This window comes from Pseudorasbora parva, chromosome 22 (genome assembly GCF_024679245.1).
Source record: "Pseudorasbora parva isolate DD20220531a chromosome 22, ASM2467924v1, whole genome shotgun sequence".
In the NCBI taxonomy this organism is placed as follows: Eukaryota; Metazoa; Chordata; class Actinopteri; order Cypriniformes; family Gobionidae; genus Pseudorasbora; species Pseudorasbora parva.
Genome location: NC_090193.1, coordinates 22388275 through 22401372, shown reverse-complemented (window position 1 = coordinate 22401372; position 13098 = coordinate 22388275). Strand labels below are relative to the sequence as shown.

General features: G+C 39.2%; 1 protein-coding gene across 2 annotated transcripts; it reads left to right on the top strand.

The window, feature by feature from the left end:
• Positions 1-2743: 2743 nt before the first annotated feature.
• Positions 2744-5604, top strand: cep15 (centrosomal protein 15). Of its 2 annotated transcripts, none has more exons than XM_067431889.1 (4): positions 2744-2961; positions 3094-3217; positions 3824-3892; positions 5333-5604. In XM_067431889.1, exons 1-4 carry the CDS (start codon positions 2909-2911, stop codon positions 5522-5524), a joined length of 438 nt encoding a protein of 145 aa, XP_067287990.1. In that variant the 5' UTR covers positions 2744-2908; the 3' UTR covers positions 5525-5604. The 2 variants fall into 2 exon arrangements, with proteins under 2 accessions (XP_067287990.1, XP_067287989.1); XM_067431888.1 differs by having other exon boundaries at positions 3094-3220.
• The last annotated feature ends 7494 nt before the right edge of the window (positions 5605-13098 follow it).

Sequence of the window (13098 nt, the reverse complement as noted above, 5' to 3'; positions counted from 1 at the left end):
GCCGGTTTACAGGTCTGCTGTTTTAATTTCATGCCACCATTGTCTAAATAAGACCTGTCTTTAGATCCTATAGCCTTTTTACTGAGTCTGATCATTGATGGAAGACATGGCAACCCTTTAGTCAACTCGAGTTGTTCTTTCCTGGACTGTATGGGCTACTTTCAGTTCATCATGAGTGACCTTTCATTTTCTCTCAGTGGGAAGGCTATGCATATAGAGTATGGGTGTGTGTGTCTGTCTGCTATAAGATTTTTGTATACTCAAGCTTGGTGATATTTTAATAGTAGCTTAGACTGAGTTTGCAATACACTCCAGTTCAATCTAAGCCTGCTGTTTTGATTTTGCAGCCCATTTGGCTAAATACCTGAAAACCTGGCTTTAGACTATGGGCCCTATGGTCTTGCACATGGTCTTGCACATGGCTCTTAGGGTGTGTCCGAATCCACTTTTGCTAGTTTAACGATGGGAAAAATGGTTGGTGCGCCAGGCACATGGTCTAAATGTGTTGTACGCAAACCCATTACTTTTACTGTGCAATAAATCAATCAAAATGTCCCATTCCCTTAAAAAGCAAGTTGCATTTGCGTCATGGCGGATTCACTATTTACATGGATTTTGTTAGCAGAAAGACTGAACGCTTCTCCAGAGAGGAATCCTTTTATTTTTAATATTTAAAAATGTTTGCGTGCTGCTGTGTTGCTGTGTGTTTAATACATAGTGCGTAAGCATTTTGTGCACCCGCCAATAGGTGCAAATTACTAATGCGCCTAAAATATACTGTGTTATAGACTTTAGACCAGGTTTTTACTGGTCAATGGAACAGTCATTTTCAGTTGCTTCAAAGTAGCAACACGCCAACAATGGGTCTGAACACACCTCATTTTCAGACCAGCATGCCCAAAGGCGAACAGAGATGGGCGCGAGTGCATTTGATCAACATGGTGCTGGACGTGAAAATAATAACTGCATCAGGCTGAAACTAACAAAAACACTTGTTTTGCGCCTGTCACTGCATTGTGCTGGATGTATGGGCACTTAAACTTAATCGAGGTATACGGTTGTTTATTCTTCTTTTTATTTGCTTCCAAAAAAGAAAAAAAGAAAAAGAGATTTGAGAATTTACTCTTACAAATAAAGGTTACAAAAAAGTATTCTACATTTTACAGTTATGTTTTGACTGATTTCAATTGATTTGTTGTCTTTTGAAAGTTTTTGTTGAGACTATGCCATACTGTTAGCCTAGAAATCTAGACTCACCCTAGCGGCAGCAAATCTAATCTGCCCGCGAGTGTCGTCTAGCAACTCTCAATACCCATCTGAGCTCTAATCGCCCAAACTCTTGCCCGGGCCAATCAGATCGTGTATAGAGCCGGTGGGCGGCGCCATAATGACGACGGCTGAGTTGTGTTTGCGTGCTTCTAGTAAACACAGAAGCTGGCCAACGGCGGTCTTTCCATTCGGCTTTGACCGCCACTCTGGAAGACTTGGAGTTAGGCTTTTCTCTGAGAAAAGAACAAAGAACGGCACTGAAGTCATTCTTAAAAAGGGAAGATGTGTTCAGCGGAGTTTTGCCGACCGGATACGGTGAATGTTTAATCTATCAACAAGCTCTGCTTCACCTTCGTTGCTCTGGTTGGTTGTAGCGCTATCCTATCGCGTGCAGAGGGAGTTTGAAAGACAACCGTTTATCCCGCCCCTCGGATTGAGCCCTGTCAATGGTGAGTTTCCAGACCAAACATCTTGATTATTGGTCTGGCTTTTCAGGCTACCATGAAGAGAGAAGAAAGCAATACAGCCCACGGTTAGGCGAGCAGAGGAAGAAACCTGACTGCCTGAGACATGTATATAATGGAGCTGAAGTAAACTTCAACCTGTTTTTATTGCAGAAACTGCTTTAACTGCTCTTCACAACCATTTATGACATGCACTTTTATGCTTTTGTGGAATCTGTTAAGATGTTTCCATACATTTAAATACAGTAAATAAATAAATAAATAAACACATTTTCCTCTTATTTATTAAAATATGAAAGGGCCCTTCATGGTTGGTTTCATCTTCAGTCAGATTCAGAGAAAGTAGCTTTCATAATGGATTTAAACTTTGTTCTGGTCAAACAATAATGCAATACATGGCAACCCCTGAGTTAACTCCAGGTTATTTCTTTACAATTTCATTTTCGTTTTTATATGACAGGACTGGGAAGGACGAAGGAATTTGCAGTCTGATAACAATCTGGTATGATGACAGCTATGAATCGCTAGATAATCTAAGAGAATATTAACTCAACAGCAAAGATGGATGGTCGAATGGATCCAAACATGTTCCAACCCCAGATTTAAATATGCTATGTAAAGGAATATCAGTGCTTTGTTTATTAATAGCCTACTACTTCTACTACTACTGCTAGCCTACTAATAATAATAACTTCACTACTGTGAACTGTAATTGCTAAATTGTAGAACTGTAAAATTTCTAAAGAAATGCTATTTGCTTTTAGTTCACTTTAAAGAAGACTGCAAAGCAACACAAGAAAAGAAAATATGTCATTTAAACGGACCTAAATTGAATATAGGCCTACGTTGTTTTTTTAATAATCCAATCATTTTAAAATAACCAAACCAAATAACCAAAATGAATGTTATATTCATTCAAACAAATGTCAACATACTCTTCCCAACAGCAGACGGCGCCCTTGTACTAATCTTTTCTCACGAGCAGTCATTTCCGCACACATGGTCGTTGGTTGGTATGGTTACGCACGCCAGGCTCTTTGCTTTTAGATAGTATGTTTGTTATGACAGCATGAAGGTTTTAATTCCATATAGTAGCGACATTTCTTTAGATAAAGTTTCGGTCAGTTGATAGAGTTTAGGTTTCTTTTTTATGTCTGTGAAAATAAGTTACATTAATGGCCTTTTATACGCACGAAGAGTTAGAACTCAGCCAGAAACATGAAGATATGTGAGTCCTTTCAGTTTGTTTTTGAGAATCGAGCTAGTTATCGGTTAAAAAGTCTCTCCCAGTCCATATTTCAATCGTTCATTTCTTGTTATGAAACTGTGCGGTTTAATGAATATAATTTTTCTCATGTAGACTGGGGAAAAGAGCATTACTGCTGCAGCAGATGGAAGCGCACAATGAACAGCAGAAGGCTAAGAAGAAACAGCAGTGTCTGATGTCTCAAGCAGCGAAGGAGAGGAATGCGCAGATCCTTGAGGTTGTCTGTATTATAGCCTTAATCTACTGTACTGTCTTTATATGATAATGTATTCTAAACAAGCTGCCTCACAATCTTAAAGCAATATTATAGTACAGTCAAAAGATTTATTTTTAACTAATTACATTTTCATGTTCCATCATACAGTGGATATGTATTAAACTCACAATTTTTATTAATGTATAAAACACAATGACATTAGTTTTCACTTTCCATCCTGCTCATCTTTTGCTAAATATATTTTTTTCTGAGAAAATAAGTACATGAGTAAATTTGACCAATTAATATTATCATCGATTAATTACTTCTGTTGTTGTATTAGTTGGCTGTCTTGCTCTAAAACATGACATCTGTAAATATTACATAAAAAATGGAAATCTGTATGATATTATCAGTAACAGCAAATCTATAAATTCAAACGCTACCAAATAAATAAACAAATATGTGAAGAGAGAGAGAGAGAGAGAGAGAGAGAGAGAGAGACGTTGTTACACAACATAAATGACCCTCATAACTTCTTAGCCCAGTGAGATTAAATTCTTAAATTGATTCTGTATGTTAAAAACATATTTGAAATGGGTTCATATTTGTGTGTTTCTGTTATAGGATTTACAGAATGCTGAAACAAATCTTCAAACCAGACAGCTCCTTCATCCAGATATTATTAACCTTGAGGTATTTGACTAGCTTACATCCTTACTTTCTCATAAAATAATATTGTTACACAGTGTTAAAGCAGACCATAGTACATTTTCTAATTGAAGTACTTTTTACATGTCTAGATGATGATAAAAGCATTTTTCCCGAGCAACTGTGTGCCCATCAGGGTCGTCGTAATAAATTGAAAAGAGACAGTTATAAAGTAAATAGAATATGTGCTCTAATTTATTAAATGCAGATGCCATTATAAAATATTCAGATCGATCAGGCATAACATTATGATCCTAATATTGTGTTGGTCCCCCTTTTGCTGCCAAAACGGCCCTGACCCGTCGAGGCATGGACTCCACTAGATCAATGAAGGTGTGATGTGGTATCTGGCACCAAGATGTTTGCAGCAGATCCTTTAAATCCTAAAAGTTGTGAGGTGGGGCCTCCATGGATCGGACTTGTTTGTTCAGCACATCCCACAGATGCTCCATTGGATAGAGATCTGGGGAATTTGGAGGCCAAGTCAACACCTCAAGCTTGTAGTTGTGCTCCTCAAACCATTCCTAAACCATTTTTGCTTTTTGGCAGGGCACATTATCCTGCTGAAAGAGGCCACAGCCACCAGGGAATACCATTTCCATTAAAGGGTATACATGGTCTGCAACAATAATGCTTAGGTAGGTGGTACGTGTCAAAGTAACATCTACATGGATGGCAGGACCCAAGGTTTCCCAGCAAAACATTGCCCAAAGCATCAAACTACCTGGCTTTGCTTCTTCCCATAGTGCATCCTGGTGCCATGTGTTCCCCAGGTAGGATAAGCACACGCACCCGGCCATCCACATGATTAAGAAAATGTGATTCATCAGACCAGGTCACCGTCTTCCATTGCTCTGTGGTCCAGTTCTGTTGCTCACATGCCCACTGTTGCCACTTTTGGCTAACAGGGTTCAGCATGGGCACCCTGACTGGTCTGCGGCTATGCAGCCCCATGCACAACAAACTGCGATGTACTGTGTATTCTGAAACGTTTCTATTAGAACGAAAATTAACTTTATGAGCAATTTGAGCTACAGTAGTTCGTCTGTTTGATCAGACCACACTGGCCAGCCTTTGCTCCCCACGTTGCTCCTCACAAGATGCTCTGACCCAGTCTTCTAGCCATTAGAATTTGGCCCTTGTCAAATTCCCTTTCAAATCCTTATGCTTGCCTATTTTTCCTGCTTCAATACATCAACTTTGAGGACAAAATGTTCACTTGCTGCCTAATATATCCCACCCAGTAACAGGTGCCGTGACGAAGAGAAAATCAGTGTTATTTGCTTCACCAGTCGGGGGTCATAATGTAATGGCTGATTGGTTTATTTTACCTAAACACATAAGATATAAAAATGTAATACAAAAGCAAATATTTATGCATTTTCTGCTCCTTTAACTATGTTGCTTTTTGTCGTCTTGTCATAGACCCGTTATTGGGCCTCAGTTGAAAGGAAACTGCCGGAATGGGAGCAGTATTTGCTTGGGAAAGGACAACCGCCGGTGAGTGAGACTGGGAGATTGCTTAGGCAACAGAGACTGAAAACTAAGAAACAAGATGCCTCAGCTGCACAATGCAGGGGTAAACCCCCTCGACCCAAACCTAAAACAGCTGTCTGACGTGTGGAGCTTTTCCATATAAATCATTATAGATTAGAAAGTGATGAAAAGTGTGATAATAATTTTGTATATATACAGTCTTGTTCAAAATAATAGCAGTACAATGTGACTAACCAGAATAATCAAGGTATTTAGTATATTTTTTATTGCTACGTGGCAAACAAGTTACCAGTAGGTTCAGTAGATTGTCAGAAAACAAACAAGACCCAGCATTCATGATATGCACGCTCTTAAGGCTGTGCATTTGGGCAATTAGTTGAAAGGGGTGTGTTCAAAAAAATAGCAGTGTCAACCTTTGACTATACAAACTCAAAACTATTTTGTACAAACATTTTTTTTTTCTGGGATTTAGCAATTCTGTGAATCACTAAACTAATATTTAGTTGTATGACCACAGTTTTTTAAAACTGCTTGACATCTGTGTGGCATGGAGTCAACCAACTTGTGGCACCTCTCAGCTGTTATTCCACTCCATGATTCTTTAACAACATTCCACAATTCATTCACATTTCTTGGTTTTGCTTCAGAAACAGCATTTTTGATATCACCCCACAAGTTCTCAATTGGATTAAGGTCTGGAGATTGGGAGACTGGCCACTCCATAACATTAATTTTGTTGGTTTGGAACCAAGACTTTGCCCGTTTACTAGTGTGTTTTGGGTCATTGTCTTGTTGAAACAACCGTTTCAAGGGCATGTCCTCTTCAGCATAGGGCAACATGACCTCTTCAAGTATTTTAACATATGCTAACTGATCCATGATCCCTGGTATGCGATAAATAGGCCCAACACCATAGTAGGAGAAACATGCCCATATCATGATGCTTGCATCTCCATTCTTCACTGTCTTCACTGTGTACTGTGGCTTGAATTCAGAGTTTGGGGGTCGTCTCACAAACTCCCTGTGGCCCTTGGACCCAAAAAGAACAATTTTACTCTCTTCAGTCCACAAAATGTTCCTCCATTTCTCTTTAGGCCAGTTGATGTGTTCTTTGGCAAATTGTAACCTCTTCTGCACATGCCTTTTTTTTTAACAGAGGGACTTTGCGGGGGATTCTTGAAAATAGATTAGCTTCACACAGACGTCTTCTAACTGTCACAGTACTTACAGGTAACTCCAGACTGTCTTTGATCATCCTGGAGGTGATCATTGGCTGAGCCTTTGCCATTCTGGTTATTCTTCTATCCATTTTGATGGTTGTCTTCCGTTTTCTTCCACGTCTCTCTGGTTTTGCTCTCCATTTTAAGGCATTGGAGATCATTTTAGCTGAACAGCCTATCATTTTTTGCACCTCTTTATAGGTTTTCCCCTCTCTAATCAACTTTTTAATCAAAGTACGCTGTTCTTCTGAACAATGTCTTGAACGACCCATTTTCCTCAGCTTTCAAATGCATGTTCAACAAGTGTTGGCTTCATCCTTAAATAGAGGCCACCTGATTCACACCTGTTTCTTCACAAAATTGATGACCTCAGTGATTGAATGCCACACTGCTATTTTTTTGAACACACCCCTTTCAACTAATTCAACTAATTGCCCAATTGCACAGCCTTAAGAGCGTGCATATCATGAATGCTGGGTCTCATTTGTTTTCTGAGAATCTACTGAACCTACTGGTAACTTGTTTGCCACGTAGCAATAAAAAAATATACGAAAAACCTTGATTATTCTGGTTAGTCACATTGTACTGCTATTATTTTGAACAAGACTGTATATATATGTGTGTGTGTGTGTGTGTGTGTGTGTGTGTGTGTGTGTGTGTGTGTGTGTGTGTGTGTGTGTGTGTGGCCTATTAGGATTTTTTAAATTCCATGTATAGCCACATGGGGGCAATACGGACTACACTTTCTGTAACAATGCCACTGTGTAATGGATGGACACAGTTGTAAAAATTAGCTGTGATTTGTAATAAACTGTGCTAAACAAATTAACTCATAAAACTATGCATCATTTACGTATTATTATTATTTATTATTAGTATTATTTTTGCCACACATTTTACTTTAGAATTATTATAGTTAGCTGTTAAATTAAATGGTGTTATTGAAGTGAGTTTACAGGTTATAAATTAGCTTTTTCCTTTACAAGTAAAAGAAAAAAAAGAAAAATGTATTTTCAGGAAAACCTAATTCATCATCCTGTTTCCATACTCCCTGTTACCCTCTAAATGTACATAATGGAAGCTGTGTTTAAGTTGGATTAGGCTTTGGTAAGCATAGTGTCTTTGAGAGCATTTTCTTAAGTCCAGCTTAAACCAAAACTCTTGCAAGCATTGCAGCACTTGTCTCAAGAAGCACCTTTGCAAATGTGTGCGCCGTGCGGGGTGCTTCTGAATGTTGCCCTACACCCCATAGCCTCCTACCTGAACCCTCAGCAACAATGAGGTCATGACTTGCATTACACAGAGCCTCTCTGAGCACTTCAACTGTCCACATGTAATTGCTATTGTATTGTCTGTCTGTTGAAAGGTTAGCCACTTAAGGTTGACTATAGGCTTGTTTTTTGTACTAGTGGTTTAACATATTCAGACTGGTGGTTTTGTGAATCCAGGCCTAAAACTAGCTCCAAATGTACCTAAACATTATATATATATATATATATATATATATATATATATATATATATATATATATATATATATATATATATATACACATAATTTGAGTGCTTTAACGATCAATCTTTTTTTTCATACTCGTTCACTGTCTCGTCTATCATCTCTCTGTGGAGGGAGAGATTGCAGACCGTGACCTAGCCTAATTGGATGATCAAACCAGTTCAGGGTGACACGGAGTGGCGGCTTGACAAACGCGATCATCTGGATGGTCAGGGTTGAAGTGGTGGTGGTTGGCAGCTGCCCTTCCTCCTCAGCTGGGACTCCTGCCCCTGAGGTCAGGGCACCAGTCGAGGCATCCAAATTGGCAGGGGGGTTCAGTTGGCTGGGGTGGGGTGGAGAATTCTGGGTGTGGGTGGAGGGCAAGACAGCAAATTATCTAAAAGGGTTTTGAAGAGCACGATCTGGAGCCCTTCCAAATGACTAGTTCTGCATTATGTATTCTAATGGGGAATGCCCTGAGGTGGTTTGGCTACAGACACCACAGCCAACTGAGGCTGTCAGAGCTCAGGCACAGGCCAAGGCCAAATGTTGTAGATCAGCTCCGGGCTTCACACACCTGGACGTCAGCCAGATCTCCAGAACATTACCATTTTTTAAATATCTTGAGTCTAAAAAAAATGTCAGTTGCAGTTGCGATCTTGTCAGTTGAAACATGAAAGCATAATTAGATTGTGTGTATTTTTCTGTTTAAGTCATTGAAAAATAACTGATAAAAATAATTAAAAAATATATGATGACATTTTTGACAATGAGATCTTGGAAACAGTATAAATATTTTAAAATCTCCTTAGGAAAACAAGTTCTTCTTCCATCAGAACCATACCACCCATTGCTCCCAAAGGAGCTTTTCACAACTAAAGATCTTTGTCAATGTAGTGCACTTAAAAACGAATAGCTTTTGCTCGGGAGCCTGTTGGGGAATTTTCTCCATTCTTGAAACTATTATTCCAGCACTAGTGCTAGTCATAAGGGGACTCCTGTTGTGTTTTTGTTCTGGCTAACTTATACGTCATTCTGTTTTGTATTGATTTTGAGTTTCAGTATGGCTATTTCCCCCCTTACCTCACTGGAACCCTTTATTTCGAGTACTCAAAACATCCACTCCATCCCAGCATTTGTTGTCGTAGTTTATGAGGGCATGTGCTTGTTTGTGCGTTCATTGTCATGTATTTAATGCTAAATGTATTTGGCTTTATACAGATAAATTGTGTGCTGTCACGTAATTAATGCTAAATCGTTTTATATGGATTCATTGGAGCATATTCTGATCAGAAATCCATGCAGGTTGGGCGTAAAATCACAGCCTAAAGGATCAGTCAGTGACATATCGCTTTATATGTCAAATCCCCTGCATTCTGACTTGGTGTATTGAAGAGAGTACCAGCTTAACAGCAGGGTTTTTGGTCTGAGTTAATTAAGACCCATCCATTGGGAAACAGGGAGTGGAGATTGTCCTAAAAGGGCATCCTGGGTCAAAAGATTAGTACCGGACATCCCAGATTTGCTGATCCTGCCAAACAATGAGACTGATTTCAGGTCACTCCTCTATAGAAGCAATACAGCAATTTAAACTGATAACTATTTGAGATAAGCTTTAGATTTAGCTTAGACTCCTATCCCTTGTTTCCTAACACAATTCATCACTTGCATTCATATTTATATAACGAGGCATCGAGATTGTTGAATGTGGAACAGATTGTTTTGAGGTCAGACCTTCATCTCTTTTAAGACTCTGTGGGTAAAGAGTTGGACGAGGGGACAGAAGGTCCCCTTCAGCTGCGTGGCCTGAAGCCCTCAAGACTGCTTCTGAATGGAGGTCATACCCGAGACTGACATTGATGTAATTCCGGCGAGGCAGAGTCCCGGCGCTCCGCTACCATGCGGCTGCCTCGACACCTTAAAGCAATAAAGCTCCTTCTCTGAGCGTGCCCTTGACGAGCAAGCCGAACGCAGCGAAGGGGCACCGCTGCCTGCCACTCACGGCCCTGCGTTGGTAATGTCTGATCCCACTCGTTTAGGGAGCGTGAACACACTTATTTCATTTACAATTTGCACAGCACTATTGTGTACATCCATATGTAAACAAATTATTACATTTGAGAAATCTTTCAAATCTGTGTGCCAAGTTCTTTATATTTAAGAGTTGATTGACAAGTCTTTTTTATTAACAAAAATGTGTGGTTTAAGCAGTTAAAAAGTACCTTGTTTATGTGTGAGAGTACCAACATTTATCAAATTTTTCAAGGCAAATATATAAATATATTTTTTTAAATCACAAATAACAGGATGTTACTGCAATTTGACCTGAACTGTAAAAAAATTACCGCTGCAATTATTTATCACAACTTAAAATAGCTAATAATGTGTTGTTTAAACTTAATGTAAATGTTTTAGCTGCCTTCAATTTTACATTTTAAATCATTTAGATATATCAACAAAAACACTACATTTTAAGGTGTTTTTAAACTATATATACAGCATGCATTTTCATAAAATTATCTGATTTTTTAAAAAAGGTTTTCTTGTCACATGACAACAAAATGGCTTTCTGCATGTTGATTACACCACTTTGATTTGGCTTATAAAACATTTTCAGATAGGCTATTCATGTATATTTTTGGACAAACAAATAAAATAAATCATTTCCCCTGAATTTTACATTTTGTATTTGCTTACCATCTCTGAAAAGCTACACCACTGAGACATTTTTTTGACTTCTTTTTCCCAGTAAGTAAAACTCGTTTATCATAGCGTGTGTGTGTGTGTGTGTGTGTGTGTGTGTGTGTGTGTGTGTGTGTGTGTGTGTGTGTGTGTGTGTGTGTAGGCTATATAAAGTGTAGCTATAGTAATTGTTTGATTGCGCAACACATTTCACAACTGCGAGGGAGGGAGTCCTACTTTTATTTGTGAATGTGTAAATACCTTCATTTTTTACATTTCATCTCAGTTATTCGTTGAATGAATGTTCACAGCCCGTGAAACTGGATTAAACAACATATTGTCAGGTTGACCTTCTTTATCATCATCTTCTTGGACGTAAATACGTGTACAGAACACCATGCGGTCGCTTGGCTGAGTCCATCTTTTCAACACCGTTCTACAGGAACGGATCCAAAGTGCGCGCGCCTGACGCTCATTAACTTTCCCCTTGGCGCGCTTCAATGCGCCTCGCGAGCGCTTTGTGCCAAGAAGCAATGCTTCTCTTAACAAGTACTACAACTAGCCCGCTCTTCTCCAACTGGGAGAGAAATTGCTTTCCAAAACGATAGAAGGAGGACGGTTTAATTAGAATTTCATTTGGGCTAAACTGAGAGAAACGATGTAGTTAACATTTGGTGGACTTAATTGGGACCTTTTCTTCCTCGCCCCCTTAAAAATGCTGATGCTACCCACGTTAATCTTCCATTTACAATCAATTGAGTTGACCAAACAAAAGTCTGGGTCTTTTTTTCTTCCTGTCTCGGCCGAGCTTTTGTCGTTTGTAAATGCCTCAATTTCGGCTGATCTGTGTCGTGTACATGCTCTGCGCTGTTGACAGTTCATTAATGCGCTCTTGTCCCTATAATCCCTCTCGCCGCGTTACATGTGCACGCAGTAATGAGCTCCGTTGTCAATTAACATGTTTCTAGAAGCAAAGCTGGTTGCTCAGATGTTTGAGAGGTAAGTGCAGAAAAAGGCCAACGAGACTGCCTTTAGGTTGTTTTCTTCTCTGCAGTCTTTTTAGGCACTAGGCAAGACAGGCAGCTTTGCACAAAAGGGATTTTTTTTATACCTCACACAAACACGTCTTTTGGTGAGACCCGCCCACGCTGGTATTTTCCCAGACCTCTTTACCAGCAGAAATGCTCTGATGTTTTAATTCATCATTTGTCTGCGTATGTTATATATTGTGTTTAAATAAATCCACCCTCAGAGCGCATACGCATAAAAAAAACGTGTAACCGCTGCCTTATTTTTTAACGCTTTTTTAAAAAGTGAAACCAAGTAGCAAGTTCCAGTGATACGTTTACTGCTCTTTTTTTAGACTAATTTGAAACGAAATGCTGGTGAATAAAATCGAGCTGATACTAAAAACTTGTAGAAATTATATAAATAGACAGAATAGAATACATTCCATACGTTTAATTGTACATGACGCATTAAATTGTTACTTGGACATTCTTCTTCTTTTTAATAATGATCTAAAAAGACGTTTTTGATGATTTTTCTCTCTTTGCTTTGCCCAAGAAAATTATCATTATTTTGTAAGTTCGCATTACGACATCTGACTAGGCTATGTCTCCATTGTATGGCAGGTTAAATGTAAAGCTCTCGAGACCCGGTTATTCCTCTTGAAACAAATCACGCGGTTATTTCACAGAAGACAATCGACTGCAGAACGAAGACACTCCTGTTCAAACACATTTTAGAACCGTGACTCTGAGGAGGTGAATAGGCCATTCAACTAGTAATATTAGTCTTCCTCGTGGTCCCAAGACGTGGGCATAATTGCTAATTGGGCTGTAATTGGGAGAGAGAGATTTGGCATCACGCGCTTGTCTCTCATCAGAATTTCTGTTGGCGTGTAAGGATAATATTGTTCCAGGATCCGTGCGCGGAATACATTATTGTTTATTAAAGCTGCGGTGATGAGGAGAAGTGGGAAAAAAGGTAGTCCATTTTCCACCTACTGATGAACACGACTTGATGCGCTGAAGCTTCCCCTGAGGCTCTTTAGTTGATTAACGTAATAGGCTTTCAAGAGTCCATGTTTTATCTGATAATTTGAGCCATTAAACTGAAGTCAAGTGTATGGGCACAGAGGCAGAGCCGTGTATCAAATGTCTGAGTGAAACCACAGGCTTTGAACTCCACCAGACATGTCATTATGAGCTTTAAATTTAACTGCAATGAATGGTTGCAGGCAATAGATCGATAGTTATTATATTTGATAGATGAAGGAGTCTTGTCTGTCACCTG